This window comes from Acomys minous (assembly GCF_964271855.1).
Source record: "Acomys minous genome assembly, chromosome: 7".
Classification (NCBI taxonomy): domain Eukaryota; kingdom Metazoa; phylum Chordata; class Mammalia; order Rodentia; family Muridae; genus Acomys; species Acomys minous.
Window position 1 is genome coordinate 75,145,346 of NC_140488.1, and position 24,688 is coordinate 75,170,033.

The window sequence follows — 24,688 nt, forward strand, 5'->3', positions numbered from 1 at the left end:
CAGGTGGATCACTGTGAGTTCGAGGCCAGCCTGGACTACAGAGTAAGTCCAGGACAGCCAAGGCTACACAGAGAAACCCTGCCTCGGAAAAAGAAAAAAAAAAAAGGAAAGAAAGAAAGAAAAGAAAAGAAAATGCAAACAAAAAAATGTATTAACTCATTATTAAGGGAATCATTAAGTTTTTGCATGTAGCTCAAAAAGAAAAACACATAATTAAAAATTCTGGAATAGCTGGAGTGATGACTCGTGGTTAAGAGCACTAGCTAGTATTCCAGAGGACCCAGGTTCAATTCCCAGCTCTTAACTGTCTGTAATCCAACTTCAAATGATTTGACAACCTTACCCAGACATACATGCAGGCAAAACAATAATGCACATAAAATAAAAATAAATCATTTTTGAAAAGAATTCTGAAATAGAGGCTGGAGAGATAGCTCAATGATTAAAATTACTGACTGCTCTTACAGAGGATCCAGGTTCTGGTTTTATTCCCAGCACCCACATAACAGTTCACAACCTTAGTCCGGTCTCAGGAGAGCAGAAGCCCTCTTCTGGTCTCAAACACCTATATACATACAATTAATTAATTAAAATAATTTTGAAATAAGTTTACAAATAGATGCAAAACTATTCAATGTTCAAAACACTGATTTCTCATTCTTTAGGCAATATTAACTTGACATTAAGAATTTTTCTATGACTTACTGAGTTAAAAATGACTCAGAAACAATCTAAGTAGAGCTATCTCTGAAGGGTACATTAGATAAGATATGTAAATTCTTTTCCCTCCTTCAAACTCTTTCGCAGTTTTTCTTGGCTAGTGTCCCATTTACTTCTCTCATCTATGGTCATGAGAATCTTGAGAATTTTTACTCTTGATCACAAATCAGGCTAATTTTGCTAGTTTTGCGGCGATTACTTACATAGGCACAGCAAAATAGTTATAATAACCAAACAAACCTCTTTACTGGGCATGCTAGAAAACATCTTTAGTTCCAACACTCAGGAGGCAGAGACAGGTAGATCCTGTGAGCAGCAGGACAGCTGGGCCTACATAGTGTGACCCTGCCTCAAAAACAATCAAATAGAACTCCTCAAATTTACCTTGTAAGTCTAAAGATACACACACACACACACACACACACACACACACACACATATACACGTATCACTAACCAACTACTAAGGCCACTTCTGAATAGAAGTGCTTATAGGGACTCTCAGAATAGATTGCTTACATCCTCTTGTAGACTATTACAAAACTAGGCAGTGGGCTCCAAGAAACGCTGTCATGTTTCATTTGTCATTCTTACAAACTTGGAGAAGTCCTCTTTCTCAAGAACCTACAAATTTACCAAGCATTCTACTCTTGTTTGTTTAGTTTTGGTTTTTTGGTTTTTCGAGACAGGGTTTCTCGGTGGAGCCTTGACTGTCCTGCACTCAACATTCTACTCTTTTAAGAGCTTATAAGTCAGCTTAATTCTCTGAGACACTTTTGTGAGCATTTACTTCATGAAGTTACAGGAAAGTCAACTACATTCTTTATACAGAGCTTCTCATAACCATCATGTCTGATTACATATATGTCAGTTTAGTTATGATTCTCTAGATGAGGCCTTAGCTGTACACTAACTTTTTTTTTTTCATTTATATCCTGGTTGGGAAAAAAAGAGGAAAATTCTTATATAACAATGCAAATAACTATATTGCCATGAAAAGTAGGGAGAATATTCTAGCTAGTTTATTGTCAACTCAATAGTTAGAGTTATCTGACAAGGGGAACCACACTTGAGAAAACAGCTCTATCAGACTGGCCTATAGACAAGCCTGTGGGGCATTTTCTTATTAATTGATGTGGGAGGGCCCAACCCATTGCAGGTTGTGCCGCCCAGGGGCAGGGGATCCTGCATGATATAAGAAAGCAGGCTGCACAAAGCCATTTAGGAACAGGCTGCTAAGGAGTCTTCCTTCATGACCTCTGCTTCAGTTCCTGCCTTGAGTTCCTGCCCTGCCTTCCTGTGATGGTGGACTGTGATGTAGAAGTGTTAGCAAAATAAGCCCTTTCTGCCTCTACTTGTTTCTCGTACTGGTGTTTTATCATAGCAATATGAACTATAACTAAGATAGAGACTGAATAAGAGTTTCTGAATTCATAAGCAGGTGTCCAAATGGGGAGATCACCAAAAAGTATATTTTAAAATATTTTAATTTAGTTCATAGAAGGAGCATCCACTACATTTTTTAGTTAAAATTTACTTATTTAAAAAGAAAAGGAGGGCTGGAAAGGTGGCTCAGTAGTTAAGGGCACATATTTCTCTTGCAGAGGAAGAGTTCAATCCCAGGCACCCACGTCAGGCATCTCACAGCTGCCTATAAATAACTCCAGCTATAGGGGATCTGATATCCATGATCTTCACAGGCACCTGGACTCACTGCACTTACACACTGACACATGCACGTGCACACACACGGGCACACACATAATTAAAAATTAAAATTAAAAAGAGAAGAACTCACCAACAGTACTCAAAAGCTATCCACAATAAAAAGTTTCTCTCACCAAAGTTACCCAGTCTTTTGTTACTCTTTTTGGTTTTCCAAGACAGGCTTTCTCTGTGTAGCCCTGGCTGTTGTAGAACTTGCTCTGTAGATCAGGCTGGCCTTAAACTTAGAGCTCTACCTGCTTCTGCCTCCCAAGTATTGGGATTAAAGGTGTGTGACAACAGTGCCTAGTGAGTTATTCAATCTTATGTGATTACTGTCCTGCTGGATCTTGGATACTTTCATGAATCTATGGGCTTCTGAACTCAAACTGATTTCTAGGAAGCCTGACTTGATCTGCTGATCTGGTCTGAAAACTGTCTGTTCACTGTCAGCTCAGAAGCCATAACAATCTCGTCTTTCATATTAGCAGCTTGAAGCACCTACTTCTGCTTTATTTGTGTGGATGATTGAGAATGTAATTGAAAGACTGTTGAAAATATAATGGCATGGCAAATGCCATCTCCTTAGCCCCAATAAGATCCTTTATTGGACTATAATACATAACTGTTGATTGCAGCAACATATATAACATAAATCTAATATTTCTGCCACTTTTAGTGTGTACTTTGTACAATCCAGCACCGCCACATGTGGATATGGTGGCTCACGCTTGTCCTTTCAGCACTTGGAGGACTGAAGCAGGAGAAAGCTAGTGTGGGCTACAAAGAGAGTTCCAGGCTAGCCAGGGTTATATATTGACTTTCTGTCTCAAAAAAACAAGGGCTGGAGAGATGTCTCAATGGTTAAATGCACTTGCTACTCTTGCAGAAGACCACAGTTTGGTTCCTAGTACAGAAGTCAGAAGGTTTATAGTTGCCTTTAACTCTACCTCCAGAGGAGCTGATAGTTTCTTCTGGTCTCAGCAGGCAACCCCACACATGCGTAATACAGATATATACATGAATAAATTTAAAAGTCAATCTTATTAATTATATTCATGATGTTATCTAACATTTTGTATTTGGTTTCTCCAGTAAAAAGGTTGGGCGCCACATTAAGCAGTTTTTTTTTTTCTGCTTCTACAATTTCCACATTGTATATTATTTGTTTTATATATTATCACATAATACATCACCTTTGTGGTCTATTTCTTTCAGCACACTGTTTTTAAAGTTCATGTTATAGTACTGATGAATACTTGACTGCCTTTCTAGCTGAATAACATTCCATTATGCATAGGTCACATTTTATCATTCTTTAATCAGTACATAGCCACTTGCTGTGTTTCCAGTTTTTTAGTTATTGTGGTTAATGGTAGTATGACCATTTGGTGGTTATGTATTTGGCTTTCTCATTTGAGATATATACATAGGAGTAAAATTAAAGGGTCATCTGACATTTTTATACCTAGCTTTTTGAAGAACTACCAAACTCTTATACAGCAGCTGTGCCATTTTATATTCCTGTTTGAAATCCCTGAAATTGCAAAAATATACTTCAATTTCAACTCTTTACAATATTCTGCTTGTTTAAAAAATTATAGCCATTCTGGTAGGTATAAAGTGGTATGTCATAGTTTGCTTTGTATTTTCTAATGACTAATGGTGTTGTACATCTTTCCATGTAATTACTGATCATTTCCATATCATCTTTGTGGAGGAATACTTACCTATCTACTCAAGTCTTTATGTTTATATTATATTTATGTCTTTCCTTTTGTTGCTTATGCCTCCTTGGGTGTTATATCTCATAATATATTGCCAAGTCTAAGGACATATGTGCCCCTCTTGGAGCTGGGGAGATGGCTTAGCAGTTAAGAGTACTGCTCTTGCAGAGGAGTTTTGTGCCCAACACCCACATTAGGTGGCTCTTGGCTGCCTATAATTCCAGTTACAGAGGATCTGACACCCTTTCTTCAACTTTGCAGGCATCTGCACTCATATGCCCATATCCTCTACACAGATATGCATGTATAAATATAATTAAAAATAAAATATAATAAAAAATTGGCTACTTTATAAAATAATTTTGTATTAGCTTTTTTAGTTATGGCATTGATCCGTTTTTAGCTGTTGTTTGTACTTAGTGGTACAGTAGGCATATGATTTCATTCTTTCATCTGTAGAAATCCAACTGCCTTCACATCATTTGCTGAAGAGATTATTCTTTCTCCCACGTAATGGTCTTGATACCTTTTATTAAAATCAGCTGATTATAGACAATAAATGAGCTTATTTCTTGGCCCTTAATTCTACTCTGCCAATATATGCATATAACCTTATAGCATTACCAAATTGTTTTGATTACTGTAGGTTTGTGACATTTTTGAAATTTGAAATAAGAAAGTATTAATCCTCTGTCTTTGTGTTTTATTTTTCCTTCTTTCTAGATTTCTTTTGGTATTTGGGGAAGAGCCTTTAAAATTCCATGTTATTTTAAAAATTGGATATTTCAATTCTGAAGGGGAAAGAGTCTTCAAATTCTAGTAGGAATTGCTTAGGGCATGAGTATATTTATAGACTTAAGTCTTCTAGCCCATGGATGTGTGGGATTTTATTTATTTAATTCTTCTTTAATATCTTTCATAAGTGTTTTACAGTTATTACAATGTGGTTCTTTGAACTCCTTGACCATTTTATTCCTTTGTAACTATTATATGCCAAATTATTTTATTGTCTTTTAAGTCATTTGTTACTGTTATGTAGAAATATAACTGATTTTGCCATCTTTTATGTTTATCAGCCTATATTAATTATATGCAACAATGGATTTTATGTCTATGTATATTCCCATGCATATTATTTAGTGTATTTATAGCATTCACTCCACATGGTCCACTTTTGTCCTCCCCTACTGATAACTTCCTTCTTCCCAACTAGTCTCCATTGTACTTTCACATCTTTGGCGTGTGTGTGTGACTCAATGAGTTTATTAGGGTTGCTCACTGATCACTCATGAGACCTAACCTATGGCTGTACTGCTGAAGAACATGTCTACCTGGACATATTCTAGGAGATATCTCTTCTACATGTGCTAGGGGAGTTGTACACAGGAAATCTCAACAATGCGCTTCCCTAAAAAAGTAAAACGTAAAACATGACACCACCTGTTGACATCTCAACGTGGATGAGAGAATTCGCACAAGGCTTCACCTTTAGAAGACAAGCCCCGTGATAGGCTAGCCTTTCCAACACATATGATCAACTTTAGATTGTCTCAGCAAGTCATATTTATACATTTATTACATACATGTAGTAGTAATAAAGACTTAAGAGGCCATTCATTTGAGAAAGAATGCCGGGCATGTGAGGAATTGGAGAGGGGAGTGATGTAAACCCAGTACTCATGAAATTCTTAAAAAATAGAAATGTAATTGAAAAATACATAAGTGAAAGAAAAAAGATGTCTCCCAGCAACCATGATTGCCTATACATCTTCAAGAAGGGGTGGGGTCCCATGAACCCCTGCTTCTTCCATAATAGATAAATATATATGTAAGAACTTCATACATGTCTAAAATAGCTTTTGATCATATCCACCCTCCTAATTTCTCCAACTTTTCCTAGATCCTAAGCTGCCTTCGATCTGTATGTCGTGTGTGTGTGTGTGTGTGTGTGTGTGTGTGTGTGTGTGTGTGTGTGTCTTACTGAGTTTTATTAGGCTTGCACACTGGATCACTAATGAGACACATTACCTGTTACTGCCTCCTGAGTGTTTTGTCCAGAGGCCAGAATTCTATTCAAATGGTCTTTGTGGGGGTGGGGTGTGCATATATCATTAGTTTTGGTTAACCCTCCTATTCTCCACCTCTCTGCTCCTCCTCCCCATTTAAACCTTTCTACTCTCAGGATCGTCCCGTGCAGTTTCAGATTAAAAGTGTTCTTCTATCCTCCTCAGTGCCTGCCTTCTACATATCCTACCTCAGGAGCCAACTTCATTTTTCTTGAGAATGAGAAGCACATACTTATTTTCATCATTGTGCATAATATAATTTCAACTATTTATTGCTGTTTATTAGAGAGAGAATTGGCTCTATTTTCTTTCATCCTTCTTTGAGGCAAACTTAATTTGAATCCTAAACTGTCCTTCAATTTGTGATCTTCTTGCTTCCTGCTTCTTGAGGCTGGAATTATAGGCATAAGCTAACAACCACTTGGTTTATGTTTAACCTTTATTCAAAATGTCAACTTCAAAGGAAATTTGAAGGATACAGTTTACATATACACACAGCACAGCAGACTAGTTGAGATTGTGAACATATGTATCATACTTTCTGTCTTTGTAAGCTCCCTTCCCTTTGTTTTTCTTTCTTTGTAGGGTCTCACTTTGTAGCTTTTACTGGCCTCAGACTTCTGATCTTGTTACTGCCTCCTGAGTGCTGGGATTATAGCCATACACCACCACACCCACCTGCTGCCATTTTCTTAGAAAGAAAAAAATGAACACATTAACATGACCCAATGATATTACTATTTTTAAAAGTTATATTCATAAACTTAAAACTGTAATGAATAATCAATGTGAAAGTATTCTATTTTCCTTAAGAATTATATGACCATCCAATGTTATGCATTAGTTAACTAACTTTAATATTAATCCAGTGTTTTAAGTATATTTTAAATAATCTAAGAATAACACACTACAAAACATAAATATTAATGGAGCAGAGTTTGTCAGAACAATGAGTCAGTTTAAGTGAGATTTATATTTTCTGCCTTAAATTGTTTTAATTTTTATTTTAAAGTTGTAAAATAAGCTTAATTTCATTTTATGTGTAAGGATGTCAGAGCCTCTGGAACTGGAGTTAGAAAGTTTTGAGCTTCCATGTGGGTGCTAGGAATTGAACCCAGGTCCTTTAGAAACTACTGGGCCATCTCCCCAGCCCCCTTAAATGTTATATACAATGATATGAAATTACTATGTCTGTTTATATTAAGGAAAGACAGAAATGAGAAAAATAAAACATATATGTTTAATACTTTACACAAGTAAACAAAAACTTGAGGTAGAACCTCACTATGTAGCTCTGGAATTCTCTATGTAGAACAGCCTGGATTCAAACTCATAAAAACAGGAAAATCCCTGAGGCCCAATGACCAGCCAGTCTAGCCCAATTGGTAAGCTCTGGGCTAGGAAGAGACCCAGCCTCAATAGAAAGTAGATGGTATTTCTAAGGATGATATCCATTGTTGCTTTTGGGCCTCTACATATACACATCTATGCATTTATACACACACATGTACACACACACATACACACACAAACACACACACAATTTCTGAGGGAGGATTTCTTGGCAAGAATACCTTTAGTATATTTATTATTGAAAAATTGGATTTTTTCCCTTGGTATTTTAAGAATTTATGTAAGTGTGTATGTCTTTAAACCAATTGGAACAAAATATCCTTTAATTTAGAATAGCTTTATACTCTAATTTATCAGTATTCCCCAGAGAAAAGAAAATATTTTCCACATTCAGGATGCAGTGTCAAGACTTCTCTCAATTACAGATACACAAACACAGAAATGCAGAGAACTTATTAATTCAGATCTACAGTTTCAGATTCATGTGAAGAGTTACATGGGAACTTGCCAGATATCAAAGTGTTATTTTCTTTTTTCTATGGGCATGAAATTCTTAATTTGAGCTCAAAATGGATAGAGAGAAAAAGGACAAATTAAACTACTGTTTATAACTCATCAGAGACTAGACAGTCCATTAATCCAGTTCCAAGATCACCAAATGATCAAAGCATTAAAAACACATTCCCAGTCATCTATGCTACCAAGAGAGAATAATTTATTTTTATCCATATACAAGCTTGAAGCCAAAACAAAATATACACCCAACTATAAAAAGAAAGAGCAAAGAAAGACTCAGCAAAGCCCTCATGCTACTTGGGATTCAATCTGGGCGCCAAGACAAGTTAAGTTTCAATGTGTTGTGTTTCTCCCTCAATACAATTAACATAGTTCTGTTACTTGTATCTACTTGAGCATTTCAGTCAATCGTCCTAAAATATAATGATTCTCTTATAAATACAAAATGAACGTAGCCAAAGAAAAATAATCTTAGTTATTGAATTTATTAAACTTGTTTATTTTGTAAAATGAGTAAAATTATTGTCATAAGGCCATAGTATAAAGAAAAATCTTCAGTTCTGTCATAAGTCATCAGAAGAAAAAAATTCATTTATTTTCAGTGATAAAATTTTGACTTTGGTATAAAATGACAACAGTCATTACAGAAAGTCTTAGTGATTAAGACAAACAAGACACCACTGGAGAGCTTTTGAATAAAGCCTAGCATTGACCTTCTGCCAGCAGAAATGCAGTTCAGCTGGCAGGGCAGTGTGTGTGTGTGTGTGTGTGTGTGTGTGTGTGTGTGTGTGTGTGTGTGTGTGTGTTACATCACATATTTATATATTATGGGCTTCTTAGCTCATAACTGAAAAGGTCGTTCTAGTTGATCTAAATACCATAAATGACAGCTACCATTTAAGAAGAGTTACATTGGATTTAGAGGGGGAAGTCTGTTAAATTGTGTACACAAAAACTAGGATTACATGTATATTCCTTCAGCAGGTAGTCTTTGCTCAATAGTTCCATTATTTATTAAGTACTAATTAGTCCTGGGTTACTTTTGTTGTAAAAAATAGTTCTCAATGGCTAAGAAACATTTAGAGATTGTTTTCAGATTGTCCAAAGGAAAAGGCAATTGTGGTTAATCTTTATATATGCTAAACAAGTAAGTGAACTTTCTAGGTACATTCTAGGTTAAGACTTGGCTACAGAAATAAAAACATGAGTTTCAGGGGGTTCCTTTGGAGGAAATTAGATAATTAGCTAGTTTACATATATGCCCTCTAAAAAACGAATCTCTTAAAAGCTTGGTCCTTAGTGTGATGCTATTATGTGGATGGAACCTTTAAGAAGTGAGACCTAACCGGGTGTGGTGGGGCACGCCTGTAATCCCAGCACTCGGGAGGCAGAGGCAGGTAGATCACTGTGAGTTCGAGGCCAGCCTGGTCTACAAAGCAAGTCCAGGATAGTCAAGGCTACAGAGAGAAACCCTGTCTCAAAAAACAAAACCAAACCAAAGAGAGAGAGAGAGAGAGAGAGAGAGAGAGAGAGAGAGAGACAGAGAGAGACAGAGACAGAGAGAGAGACAGAGAGAGAGAGAGAGAGAGAGACAGAGAGAGACAGAGACAGAGAGAGAGACAGAGAGAGAGAGAGAGAGAGAGAGAGAGAGAGAGAGAGAGAGAGAGAGAGAGGCCTAGTAAAGGAAGTAAAGTCATTGGGAGCATGCCTTTGAGGAGGATATTGGAAGCATGGTCGTTCCTTTCACCCTCTCTTGCTTTCTGATACCATGAAATGAGCAACTTCCTATACTAGGCTCCCCTTCTGTGATGCCTTGTGCAATCACATGTCCAAATCAATGGGGCAAATAACTACTCACAGACTGAAACCTCAAACTGTGAAGCAAAATTAACATTTTCACAATTTAAGTTGATTATCTTGGGTATTTTGTTACAGGAATAGAAAACTAACACACTGAGATACTCAGATATCTGTGGGAGAAGTTGATCCAAATGTCTTCAATTTTGGCAGCAGTTGATTTTAAGTATGCCTCACAGGCTTTGTAAACTTACTCCGACAACACAAAACAAAGGCCTAATGGCAGTAAGTACAGGTAGAGCTGAGGTTCATTGAAGGTTCAAGAGATAGTAGCAACTGCCATTCCTTAATGACTGCCCTAATTAGGAATGTTATTCAATTTTCTGAAGTCCCAGCATATATCTCATTGCAATTTGCCTTTATAAATATACAGATGTGAATCAAGAAATTTTCCTATACAATTATCTTAGCACGGTGTCTCCTGGTCAGAGTAAACTATGTGCTATCGTTTATCCACAGTCATTATTTGTGCAGGATTTCCCAAACTTTAAACCTCAATTAGCCCTAACTGAGATTATACATAGAATAAATACACTTATTAACCATAGAGTGTACACTATTTCTGAGAGATTTATTAACATTTGCCAATATAGATTTTATGCTAATCTAAAACCAAGTCTCATTTCAAGCAATTGAAACCATACGCTGCCTCAATGAAATATTAAACAAACAAAAAAAGCCACAACAGAAAAATAACTAGATAAATTCCACTGGAAATGGATAGAGGAAGGAAGGAAGGAAGGAAAAATTGGAACAGCTCAAGTAAAGAAAAAATCGAATGAAAGCTATAGAATATGATGAACTTTAAAAATTAAAATGTAAAACCTTATGAACAGCTAAAATAAATGAAAATATAGCTTCAAATGCATGTAATAGAAAAATGGTGGGTTGAAAATCAATAGTCTAAACCTCTGGCCTCTATATATATGCACACCCACCTATGCAAGTAGACCTGCACACACACACACACACACACACACACACACACACACACACACACAGAGAGAGAGAGAGAGAGAGAGAGAGAGAGAGAGAGAGAGAGAGACAGACAGACAGACAGACAGACAGACAGACAGACAGACAGACAGACAGACAGAGACAGAGAAAACATAATGAATAACATCATACCAATTATACCATGGGCAAAATGGATAAAATTTTAAAAACTGTATTATTTTTTCCCTGACATATGCATCAGAATTGGCCCAAAGAGAAAGAATCTGAATGAGCCAGTTTCAAATGTTTTGAATAGTTCTGCACCTGTTAAATGAAATCTTAAATACTGATACATAAAGAAATTTATTTTATTAGTAGATTCTTTCAAATATACAAAGAAGCAATGGCAATCTTGTACAATTATCTCTTACCCACCCCTAGATGAATAACTGTAGGCACCAGTGACTGCTGAGAGGAGGAGAATTAGCTTCTCCCGGATGAGCTCTCTTGATTGTTTTTCTAGTACAGAGTAGTCAGTCCTGAAACCATATCACATAAACAACGAAGATGGATATTAAATGTATTTGCTAAGTTAAAAATTCCAGCCTATATCTATATAGATTGTATGGATATAGTTAAATTTGTTTGACATCCTGGAATAAATAAATGCATAGGAACCAAAAATAACTTTAGTGATTGCCAGAGGCTTGAAATGAAATGAATCCACTATGAGGGGCAATATAAGAAATGAAGTAGGAGCCATGCATGGTGGCACTTGCCATTAATCCCAGCACTCAGGAGGCAGAGGCAGGTGGATCTCTGTGAGTTTGAGGCCAGCCTGGTCTACAGAGAGAGTTTCAGGATAGCCAAGGCTACACAGAGAAACCCTATCTTGAAAAACCAAAACCAAACCAAACAAAGACAAAAACAAAAGAAAGAAATGAAATAGGGCAAAGGGTATTTTGTAAGGAGCTATGATATTATATGCATATATTTACATATATACTATCAAAACACATATAACTATATACCATAAAGAGTAATTTCACTGTATATAACAAAAATAAACAGATAGTGGAGGGAACTACAGATAGAATTCACACTGATAAATGAATCTGACTATATAAAAAATGAACTACAGAAACATACTGAAGGAACTGATGAAAGAAATCTGACTTAACTTTGAAAAATACTGTTTTGACTTGAATACAAGGTTGAAGATAAAAATATTGTGTACAATACTGTGCTCTAGTTAAGAACTTTGCTTTTCATGGGTATATAGGTTAGCAATTATGCATATACTTTACATGTATAGTCATTTCTGCTATAGCATGACATATGTGTTACTAAAAATGACTCTACCATGCAAATTTGTATAATAAATTCTACGGAGCTGTGGGGAAAATAAGGTTAGGAATATACATGAGAACTTAAAAGACATTTTATAAAGATACCAACCTAATAAAATTATAGTTTGGTGTATATTAAATGACTAAAATACATCAATACTACAATAAACATGGCATTTTGGCTTGAAATAGACCTCATGGCTGCTTGTAGAAGAAGATTCAAAGGACTGCAGCTTTGTGAAATATGAACTCATGGAAGAAGGAGTATCTGAGCTTGAGGGGAAGCTGTAGCACTAGGTATAGATGTACATAGCTCATAATACATGCAGGGAACTGAGGTGATGGGTACACACTGGAGCTGCGCACTTGCATGTGTTCTGTGTATTTCTATGCAGCATAGTACAGCTAGGTGTACTTCTCTGCATTCGTCTACTACTTTACATAGAATTTTGAGCATAAGTGAGCACTTAATTTACATTATATGTAAATGTTCCCTGATATACCAATGATCTTGGAACAAACTGAAATTCCCCCCCCCAAAAAATGTTAGCACTGCAAGTGCATGTGCATGTCATAGAAGTGAGCACACTGATGATGTGGTTTTCAGTATTTGTGCTTTATTTTTATTAATGTTGGAAAAATTAAGTGATTTGGTATATTTAGTAGATAAGGCCATTATAGAAAATTAATTTTATTTCTGTATTCTAGCAAGAAATAATTGAAAAAAACTTCTGAAATATCACTTTAAATAGCATCAATATCCATTAAATGTTTAGAAATTAAACAATAAAGATGTAGAAGACCGCAAAACTGATTTTTAAACATTGGAAAATTTTAACATCCTAAATAAATGAAGATTATACATGTGTATATATGCACATATCATATATACAATGTTCATGGGCTAGAAAAGCCACTGTTGTTATGCAGTTTTCTCTAAATTGATACATAGATGTAAAGAATCCCAGTCAAAATCTCAGCTAATTTAATTGCAGAAAATGACAGGATAATATGAAAATGTTTATGGATATACAAAGGGCAATTGTGAAAAGATAGAGTTTTAAGACTTACATCACAAAACAGAGAATCCAGAAATAGATCCACAAATATTGATTTGATTTTTATGAAATGTATCTAGTCAATGGGAAAAGGTCTGTTGGGTTGCTCTTGTTCTATATTAAAATATTGAAATAATTTCATGTCAATATGGGGGAAATATTAACCCTGACCCCCTCCTTCACACCATACATAAACATTGATTTGAGACAGGCTGAACACATTCGCACATTCTGTAATCATGACTACTCAAGAGGCTGAGGCAGGAGGACCACTTAAGACCAGGAGTTCAAGGCCATCCTGGGCAATATGGTAAGATCCCATCTCACAAAATGATATATCATAGTGTAAAACAATAAGATTTATAAGAAAAATTATAGAGGATTATCTGTATGACATTGAAAATACAAAGAATGCAACTATATAAGAAAATAACAACAAAATGCACTTTGATACAGTTAAGAACTTAAGATTGTTGAGACAGGCATGGTGGCGCACACCTTTAATCCCAGCACTCAGGAGGCAGAGGCAGGCGGATCTCTGAGTTTAAAACCAGCCTGGTCTACAGAGCAAGTTGCAGGACAGCCAGGGCTGCACAGAGAAACCCTGTCTCGAAAAACAAAACAGAACAAGGTAACCCAGTATAAGTTAGGCAAAAGAATTACATGGGAACATCACAAAAGAACATATCCAAATAGTCAAGAAGTAATGGAAACAATGCTCAATATCATCATTCATCAAGAACATTCACATTAGAAGTAAAATGTGATGCCACCGTGTATTGATAACTTTCTGATGTGCTAAAATGTCATGACCACAAGAAGCTTAGAGGAGAAAAGGGAGACTGTTTTGGATTACAGTGAAGAGATCCTGTCCCTCTTGGTGGAGAAGGCATGGCAACAGGTAGGGAATTAGGAGAAGTGGACGCTGTCTGATCATATTTTCATCTTCACACAAGAAGTAGAGAGAAAGAACAGGAAGTGGGGCAAGACCATAAACACTCAAAGCCTGCCTCAGTGACATACTTTCTCTACAAGGTTCCATCTCCTAAAGGTTTTATAAACTTTTCCAAAGAATACTACCAACGAGTACTCATGAGCCATCGGAAGACAAATCTTACTTGAACCACCACACACTGCACCTAAGATCAAAATACCAATTGTTGAGCTGGTAAGATGACTCTGTGGGTAAAAGTATTTGCTTCACAGCAGTGCAGGTTTGATGACCTGAATTTCAGTCTCCAGGACCTATGGAAAGGTAGAGAGAACTGATTGCATTAACTTGTCCTCTCACCTCCATCCGCACAGCAAGATCTGCATGCCCCACCTCTGTGATAGTAAAGTTTAAAAGGTATAATACACTGATGAGAGGCATACAATTGGTAAAATCACTTTGTAAAAATGCTTAGTGGTGTCTATTAAAACCTAACACATACAAACATCTTAGCAATGACCTTACAATCTCACCCATAGGCATATTCAAATGGAATAAATGTATCTATTCACTAAAATATGCACAAGAATCTTCATAATATTTCTATTCAAAAGAGCTAAAAATTAGAAACAACTCTGTCAACAGAAGGATGAATTAAATTAATTGAATTGTGTTTGTATAGTGGAATACTGCAAAGCAACAAAAGGACATAATCTCTGGTCCATGCAAAAATATAGATGAAAATCACAGGCATTATGAAGAAATCAAGGACAACAGGATATACTGGATTCAATTTGTAAAGTGAATGGAGGCGGGCAAGAGAGATGGCTTTAACAGTCAAGAATACTTGCTGATTCTCAGAGGATTCAAGTTCAGTTCCTGGCATCCACATTGTCAATTTATAGCTGCCTGTAAACTCAGCACCAAGGAATCTAATGGCCTTTTCTGGCCTCTGCAGGTACCCACACACATGTGGCATGCACTTCCACAGGTGCACACATATACAAATAAACCAGTTTATTGAAATCTTTGAAAACATTAATGTATTGGGATATAACTCAATCCATGCAATTTACCAGTAAAATAGATAATTCAGTAGACTTTACTGTGTTTAGATATGTGCAACCACAGCCTGGCAACATCCCATTACCCCAGAAAGAAACTTTGAACCTTTTATCAACCCTTGGATTTTCTGAACCATTAATTTATGTTCTGTTCAGATAGATTTGCAAATTCTGAATCTTTCATATCGATGGAATTATGTAATATGTATAGTTTGTGACTGGCTAATTTAGACTATTTCATATTTTCAAGCTTCACCCATGTTGTAACAGGTATCAGTACTTCATTACTTTTCATAGTCAAATATTCCATTGTACAAACACACTATTTTATTTATCTATTCATCAATTGATAGGCATTTGGCTTATTTCTATCTAATGGTAATTATGAGTAATGCCTCTATGAACACTTACCTAGAAGTTTTTATCTGTACATATTTTTACTTTTCTTAGGTATGTACCTAGAAGTGAAATTGCTAGTCATATGATAACTATGTTTAATCATTTTAAGAAACTGACAAAATGCTTTTCAAAGAATTTTACATTTTATCATTGACAGTGTATAGAGCTTCAAATTTCTTTACCTCCTTAGCAATGTTTTTATTATTATTATTATTATTATTATTATTCTAGACATCCTAGTGAGTGTACAGTGGTGGCTTTGATTTTTCTTGTGCTTAGTTTTCCTCATGACCAATAGTGCACGTTTTTTCAGATGGCTATTGTCCATTCTATAATTTGTCTCATAGTTCTGGAGGCTGAGGAGTTCAAAATCAGTGAAGGTACAAAATGAGAATATAACATGGCAGAAGGTGAAAGGGTAAAACAAGACACAAAAAGGAAGGTCAGCTCGTTTTATAAGCACCTACTAACACAGTAGCTAAGCTAGTCCCTTCGGAATGAAAGTTCACTCTGTTCTGTGAAAAAGGCTTGATTCATTTTGAGTCCATTTTTGTGTGTGGTATCAAGTACAAGCCAAGTTTAATTCTTTAACATGTAATTGTTTTACATATGGCAGAACTTTTTGTTTCAAAGACTAGTTTTTTTCTCACATGTGAAAAATTAGTTTGCCAAATATATGTCTGCATTTCTAGGTTATCAATTAGATCTGTCCTTATGGCAATACTATAATACCATCTTTTTGTTCCTTTGTGAGTTTTGTTTTGCTTTGGTTTATTTTGTTTTGTTTTTTGAGACAGGGTTTCTCTGTGTAGCCTTAGCTGTCCTGGACTCACTTTGTAGACCAGGCTGTCCTTGAACTCACAGCGATCTGCCTCCCAAGTGCTGGGATTAAAGGAGTGCGCCACCCCTCACCCAGCCTTTTTGTGCCTTTGTTGTAAGCTTTAAAATCAGGAAGTTTTAGACACTGAGTTTTGATATTCTTTCAAGATCATATTGGTTATTTTTGGTTATTCAGTCATGTCTTTCAGCTGACTTTCCATATGAATTTTTAAGTCAATTTATCAGTTTCTTGAGGAAAATATCCCCATCTGGGATTTTGATGAGTTGTATCGAATCTACAGATCATTTAGAAAAGTATTGCCATATTTTTTTCAAGGCAGGGTTTTTCATCCTTGGCTATTCTATAGCGTAGGCTGGTCTCACACTCAGAGATCTACCTCTCTCTGCCCCCGAGTGATGGGACTAAAGGCATGCACCATTACTTCCTGGCTTTTTTTTAAGTTTTGCCATCTTAACAGTGTTAAATCTAATAATCATGAACATGGGCTATTTTTTCCATTTTATTATATCTTTATTTCAACGTTATCTATATATGTCATATATCAATATAGTATTCATTGATCAAATCAGGGCAATTAACATTTCCATCTCCTTATTCGTTTAAAGACTTCATCCTCTTCTCTTCTGGGTATTATTATATAGGATATTGTGAACTATAGTTATCTCACTGTGCTATTGAACACTAGAACTTGCTAGTTTTATCTAACTTTATTTGAGAGAAATGTTTGATAATCTTTTAGATACCTGTGAATATAATTTTTCATACTATACTAAAATTCAATTGATAGTTATTTTAATTGCCTGTTACGTGGAATCTAAAACAATACCATGTACTTTTCATATAGTAACACTAAAATCCTGTGTCTGATACTCTGGGTCTCTTATTAATGATATTATCATGTAATACTATACATTGTCATTTGGAAAATGTTAATTCCCTAATTATGAAAATTGTCCAAACATTGGCATATTAATTTATATAATAAAAATAGTTACATTTTTATGTATTAATATATTAGCATGGGCTAGAGAGATGAATCAATGTTTAAGAGTACTGGCTGTTCTTCCAGGGAACCCAAGTTTAACTCCTAGCACCCACATAGCAGCTCATGCCTGTCTGTAACTCCAGTTACAGGGCTTATAATACATTCACACAGATGTACATGTAGTCCAAAAAATCTGAGTGGTGGTAGCATGCACCTTTAATCCCATCACTCGGAAAGCAGAGGCAAGTGGACCTCTGAATTCTAAGTTTGAGGCCAACCTGGTCTATACAGTGAGTTCCAGAACAGCTTAGACTACACAGAGAAACCCTGTCTTAAAAAAACAAAACAACAACAACAACAAAAACAATTTAGCAAATAATATTGGTATTTGTTAATATAACTAATGTCAGGGGAGAAAAGTCTCTGACACAGACTCAGTTGCCTGCTTTTCAATCACTTCCCCCTGACAGGACTGCCTTGGCAGGCCACAGGGGAAGAGGATGAGCTTGAACTCAGTCCTGATGCAACTCAATGAGCATGGGTGGATGGGTAGGGGGTGTTCCCCTTTCCCGAGGAATAAGGGAGGGAGGATTGAAGGAATGAACATGCTCTGCAAGGAGAGAAAAGTCCTTTGGAATATTATGCAGAATAGGAAGGGCTCACTAATGTTTCTTTAAATGTAATAATAGTATTATTTTTAATTGATGTTTTTATTTTTTTACTTTACATCCTGATCACAGACCCCACCCTCTTCTCCCTGTCCCACCCTCCCAGCCTTTTCCCTCTTTCCCTCTCCCTTTCTTAGAAAAGGGGAGTTGTCTCCCCACACCAACACACCCTGGCACATCAGGACTAAGCACATCCTCTTTCACTGAGGCCAGACAATGCAGCCCAGCTAAGGGAAAGTGATCCAAAAGGAGGCAATACAGTTCATGTCAGAAGCACCCACTTGCTAGGGGACCCACATGAAGATGAAATTGCTCATCTGGTACATATGTGTAGGGGGCCTACGTCTACACAATGCATGCTCTAATTGATGCTTCAGTCTCCGGAAGCCCCCATGGGCTAGGTTAGTCGACTCTTTTGATCTTGTAGAGTTCTTGTCCCCTCCAGGTCCTTCTATCCTTCCCCCAACTCTTCCAACAAGACTCCCCAAGCTCCGCCTAACTGCTGGGTGGAGCCTCTCAGAGGACAGCTCTGCTAGACTCCTGTCTACAAGCATAGGAGAGTATTGTTAATAATGTCAGGGGTTGCCTGTCTCCCATGGGATGGGTCTCAGGTTAGGCCAGTCATTGGTTGGCTCCCTCTTTATCCCTGCACATCTTGTAGGCAGGGTACATTTTGGTATTATTTAGGAGGTAACAAATAACTGTGGGAGAATCATGTTCTAACTTCAACACTGGTAATAACAGGTACAGAGGTTGTTGATTATCTATTGTCAGTGATTATAAATTATGATTTATTTTATAAGTTGAAATCTGGACATCTAAGTCACAAAAATCTTCAAAATCCAAAACATTTTAGGACAGGCATAAAACCACAAGTGGAAAAATCCACTTTTGACCTCATATGACCAGTCACAGTCAAAACAAAAATGTACTGAGACTGTTATAATAACTGGCTATGTTAGTGCACACCTGTAATTTCAGTTCTTGAGAGATGGAGAGTGGAGAACCATGAGTTCAAGGCCAACCTTGGCTACATACCAAAAACCTGTCTCAAAAAACGAGGGCAAAGTGTCCACATAATAGCTTGCTGGGTAAGAGGGCTTGCTATCAATCCTGATGACCCAGGTTTGCTCCCCAGGACCCTTATGGTAGGTGAAAAGAACCAGCTCCTGCATGTTGGCCTCTGAACTCCAGGTACCCACAGTGCCTCCACACATACATACACATACAAACAAATAGAAGGGAAAGGAAGAACAGAGAGAGAAGGGTAAGAGAGTGGTAGAAAAAAACTAATATATAAAATGACTTTCATGCTCTGCATAGACATATAACAAAGCATAAATGAATTTTGTCTTTAGAGTTTGTCTAATTCTCAATGTATTTCATTGTAGATACGTAAGTATTCAAAATCTAGAAAACAAACACTTCTATGCCTAAGAAGTTTTAGAAAGGGCCACTCTATTTTTTAGCAGTTTCCTGAAAGTGTAAAACTTTCCATCTTGGAAAGAAGCTCATTAAAACACAGGACGGTTAAAGGAAATGCAACAGTAGGCTATTTAAGGCAGGATGTATATTGAAAGGCAAGTGAAACCACAGGATGTGCTGTGGAGTGGGGCTCTCTAAGACTCGGGATGCTTGTAGGGATGTCAAACAACAGGTTGTTTTAACGGGAAGTAAAACATCCCTGCTGCAGGGAAACTCCTTAAGCTTAGGCAATAAATAGCTCTGTGGCTTCAGAAAGTTCCTGAAACTGAACAAATACACTAGGTCCCTCCCTCTCCAATCATATATAAGCAGTAAGTGGTGCTGAGAGACACTCAGGCTGAGCTGCCTGAAAGAAGCAGAGACCAGCAGGCTGCCTAGAAGAGGCTCAGAACAACTGAGCTTCCAAAGATTACAGGTGTGTAGCACCATACCATGCACTCTATGGCATGTTACTGCACCCAGCTCTCTTAAATACTCATTCAGAAGGTGAATAAAACCGGAAGCACGCTGTACATCACCTGAAATAATAGTCTTTCCATGATGAGAGCCAAGACATACTGTTGACTGAATAAACAAAACAAATTGGGAACATTTTTCTCATAAAACTGTTAGTTCACACAGCATTATAGTGTCTGTTTAATTCAGCCATGACAGTGAGCATGGACATATGTACAAGCTCAAAGGACGCAAGTATGTTAATTAGAGTCTTAGCCATAGCAAACAGAACATTTTTAAGCCAGTTACAAGCATCACAGCTAAAGTTTCAGAATATGTAGGAAATGCTAGTAAATGTATTACAGGGTAGTAATATTAGCGGTGTGCTTATAGATGTTTACTGGTTAAAGTCCATCGATAGAGACTGGAATGGCCTTCAAATGGTAAGTGAAATTAATTTTCCCTTATGGGCAAACCTGTTCAGTTAGGCTAGAACAGGAGAGAGTACTAATGTGTAGTAACAGGAAGTGTTAAACTTCGCCTTTTGTTTAGGAGACTTCTCAGGTGATGACTGTGAGGCAGTGCTTCTGCTGTATGAGTTTGAAGTTAAAACCAAAATGAATGATCCATCACTGGACAGCTTCATGGACTCAGTTTGGAAGATGACTGATTTGGAAAGCAGAACACTTGAAACAATGGCATGTAAGTGCTATATTTGTGCTTGTGTAAGGCCACCGCCATCTAGATCCTACTGTTCTCTGGCCTTGAGATAGGAAATGATTTCTCCTCATAATACATTGCTTCTCCCTCTCTGGTGGCATTCTTAAGCTCTTTTGAACTATAATTATTTATAAACTTATCTTTTTTACTCTAAAAGATTATAATCTCAGTAGGATCATGAGAAATAATTATATATTAAATTATATTTTATATAAATTATATATAATATAAAACATATTAAATTATATAAATTAAATATATATTGCTAATAAATCTTGGTGACAATCATTGCTCATAATAGGTGCTCAAATGTAGTCTATATGTAGAATTTAATTATGTAACTACATACAGTGAAAGCTTAAGCGTTGGAAAGTTAGTTTTATTTAAGTAGCTAGAAATGATAAATAGCTGCTTTGATGATCAACGATGACTCAACCTTAGTAATTTACTGAATTTGGAAATATTTTGATACAGGTTATTTATACATATATAAACTCTGTGTGTGTGTGCGTGTGTGTGCGTGTGAGTGTGTGCATGCATGTGTGAAGGTCAGTGGAAATCTTGCAAAGTCAGTTCTCTTTACAGCATATGGACCCCAAGGATTGAACTCGGGTCATCAAGATTGGTGGCAAGTATCTGTACTCACTGAGTCATATAACTAGCCCCTAGAAATTTGGAAGTATTTTAACACAACTGTCACTTTCAAATTTCTTTTTTTTTACAGAAAAAATCATTTATTAATTGCTAATTAGTATGTAAAATAAAACATTGAATTTAGAAAATACCTAAAAGTTCTTAAAAGAAAACTATCAGCTGGTCATGGTGGCGTACGCCTTTAATCCCAGCACTCGGGAGGCAGAGGCAGGCAGATCTCTGTGAGTTCCAGGCCAGCCTGGTCTACAAAGTGAGTCCAGGACAGCCAGGACTATTATACAGAGAAACCCTGTCTCAAAAGAAAGAAAGAAAGAAAGAAAGAAAGAAAGAAAGAAAGAAAGAAAGAAAGAAAGAAAGAAAGAAAGAAAGAAAGGAAAAGAAAAGAAAACCAACATATTATACTACTCAGCAAATGCCATTATGAGTTTTTTTATTTTTGTTTATTATAATTTATTAAGCTATAATGTAGGACTTAAGGGCCTCAAAGCCATCCGTCTGGAGAATATGGTGCAAGAAATGCCCTGATTTCCTTCCCTTTTACCTGTTACTCTCCTCAGGAGCTAGAGCATGGTTAGTAAAGGTATTAGGTAGCTTCCGGTACACTACAGTTGCCTTGAATTTTCTAGAGCCATGGGACCAATGAGGCATACTCTATGACTACCAATTCCTTATATAATGGAACTGCTCTACAGGCTTGTTGAATGCATCTGGAAGTCTCAGAGACACTTGCAACAACAGAAATGCCAAAGGCTTCCTATGTGCAGCATCTGGAAACAACAAACCAGTATATTGTAGTGTTTGTTGTCTGGCCTTTTATTGAGCTATTTCTGTTTCTTTCTTAGCTTGCCCTTCCTTCACTGTGGTTATTAAGAGAGTTGCATCACTTCTAGGACTGTGTGCATAGTTACAGACAGTAGGTTTTCTGTCACTGTTTGTTGAAGAAAGACTGTAAGCTGATAGTCCTGAAAGGTCTACCATAGTACTCTACCTGGAAATAAGAGACTCTCTGAAAGTATCTGTGGAGCTTGTGTGTGTGTGTGTCTTTGTTCCATTAGAGAATACAAGTTATAGTCCTACATGAAAATTGTGATAAATAAGACTATAGTGGCATTCACAATGACCTCTTTCCCTCTCTTCCTATAGTACTAGCTATGGATAAGCCTGCACACTATCCTACTATTGCACAGGAGGCCTTGAAAAGACTTTTATTGATCTATAAAAAGAAAGAGCCAATTGATGTTTTGAAATACAGGTTAGTAAATGTAATCCAACACTCAAATCAGTTTTTTTTTTGCAAGCCAAAAAAACTGTAGTCAGTGTCTCCTAAGTCACCCACACCATAGTTAACTGGGCCAACAGAGATGATAGGGAAACCATCCTGAAAAGAGGGATATATCCTGATTTTCTTTGTCTGATGTTGCTGTTAATTTAATGGTGTGGCTGAATAAATGTTTATTATTAGGCTTATAATTATTACAGCAGTACTATTTAACCTGCTTTCACAATCAGTAAAGATGGACACTTGATATATTTTAGAGTAGCCTTACATTATATCGCAGCCTCCATGCCATAGCTCCTGTCCAAAAGCCCAGAATACTCCCTCAGGTTGTTCATCTGGACCATTTCTTTCTATGTGGAACTTCAGAGTTTCTCCTCTTAGCCCATGTGGCTCTTTCTTATCCCATGGCAATCCTCTTCCTTCTTCCTCTTTTAGTACCTGTCTGCTTCTCCTTCCCCACATCCTTCTCTCCCAAAGCCTGTGAACCTTTGCCACTGGCTCTGCCCAAGTATCAACTTTTCATTGGTCAAACAAGGAGATAAGGTTACATAACAATGTTGAGGGAGGAGGTGGGTAACATAGAATATGCTAGTCAGGGCAGCATCTAGATCTTGGGAGCCAGTAATTAGCGTCAAAATACATAGCACCAAACCAACCTCCAACAGTATAGTCATATACTAAAATAATATGCATCTTTCCTTCCTTCATGTCATTTGCTAAATATCCTAAATGATCAGCAATCAGTAGCCACCACTCAGCCTCACCATTTTTCTTATATTTTCTTCTTTTTTTCCTAGTGAGATTTCCATTTTTTCTATTTAAATCCCAATTCCTTTGTCCACTTGAAGATGTAGCATGATCCTTTAAATGCCTATAAATTGAATCAGCTCATAAAATATGACAGTGACATAATTGGGCTAGCCAAATGGCTCAGCAGATGATGGTACCCACTGCCAAATCTAATGATCTGAGTTGTTCCCTGATCTCTGCATAGCATGCCCATACATACACATATGCATGCACGCATGTACACACACACACACAAAAAAATAACAAGTTCATTTAATAATTCCTTTATGAGGGAGATGAAGTCTAAAAAGACAACCACAGGCATGTTCAAAGGAAGGAATGATCAACCCCTTTTACATCTTCAGAAATCCATCTTCCCAGGTTAGAAGCAAGATAAAAAAAAATGGAGAAACGAGCAGAACTAATATTCTTGGTGTGTGATGAGACTCAGATTTGTCTTCTCTTAGCAACAAGGGCAATGGTGTCTCTCCTTACAGGATGACCTTTTATATTTCTCTTATTTTCCAGTGAATGTACACGCAAGTTGATTGACCTTTTGGTGTCAGATGGAGTATCAAGTATCGTGCTGTATCCTCTGCAAGAAATTTGGGGCCATTTTAAAAATGCTCTGAGCCTCCTTAGCCAAACTGTAAGTCAAAGAGCAATATTGAACTTTCAGCTGATTTTTAAAAATTGAAGTGTTTTTTTAAAAATTGAAGTGCTTTGTATAATTGAATTTGTATAGAATGGTACTTGCTGATATGAGTTTTATGATAAATTCATATTACAGTGTAAATATCTATGACAAAGCATCTCTGAGTTTATGAAATATAGTTAATGGTAGGATTTTTCTAGTACAAGTTGACTAAAGGATTGGGTCAGAATAGCAAGACTACCATGCATCTTGAATTGTTTTATATTTTTGGAGATTAATATATTTCTTTCCCCTATGATTATATTAACTTTGTGAGAAGGCTTATTATTCTCACCATTTCTCAGAGGCAGGCAATAAAGTAGAAGGAACAAGGATCTGTATTTTGGTCCCTTTCCATTGATTTTTTTTCCTTTTCAGTGAAAAATCCTTTGGTTCCTGCTGCCTTTCAGTTAATGTCCTTCGAGGTTCATCTATGTTATCACATTACCAGTATTTCAC

General features: G+C 36.6%; 1 protein-coding gene across 1 annotated transcript in view; it reads left to right on the forward strand.

Annotated features, from left to right (window-relative positions):
• The window catches only part of TEX11 (testis expressed 11), a 219,150-nt gene that overhangs the window by 186,315 nt on the left and 8,147 nt on the right, over nt 1-24,688 (forward strand). Inside the window, exons 26-28 of the mRNA XM_084789325.1 lie at nt 20,646-20,795; nt 22,611-22,719; nt 24,064-24,184. Of these exons, the coding sequence (XP_084645451.1) occupies nt 20,646-20,795; nt 22,611-22,719; nt 24,064-24,184 (380 nt within the window). The remainder of the gene's footprint in view (nt 1-20,645; nt 20,796-22,610; nt 22,720-24,063; nt 24,185-24,688) is intronic.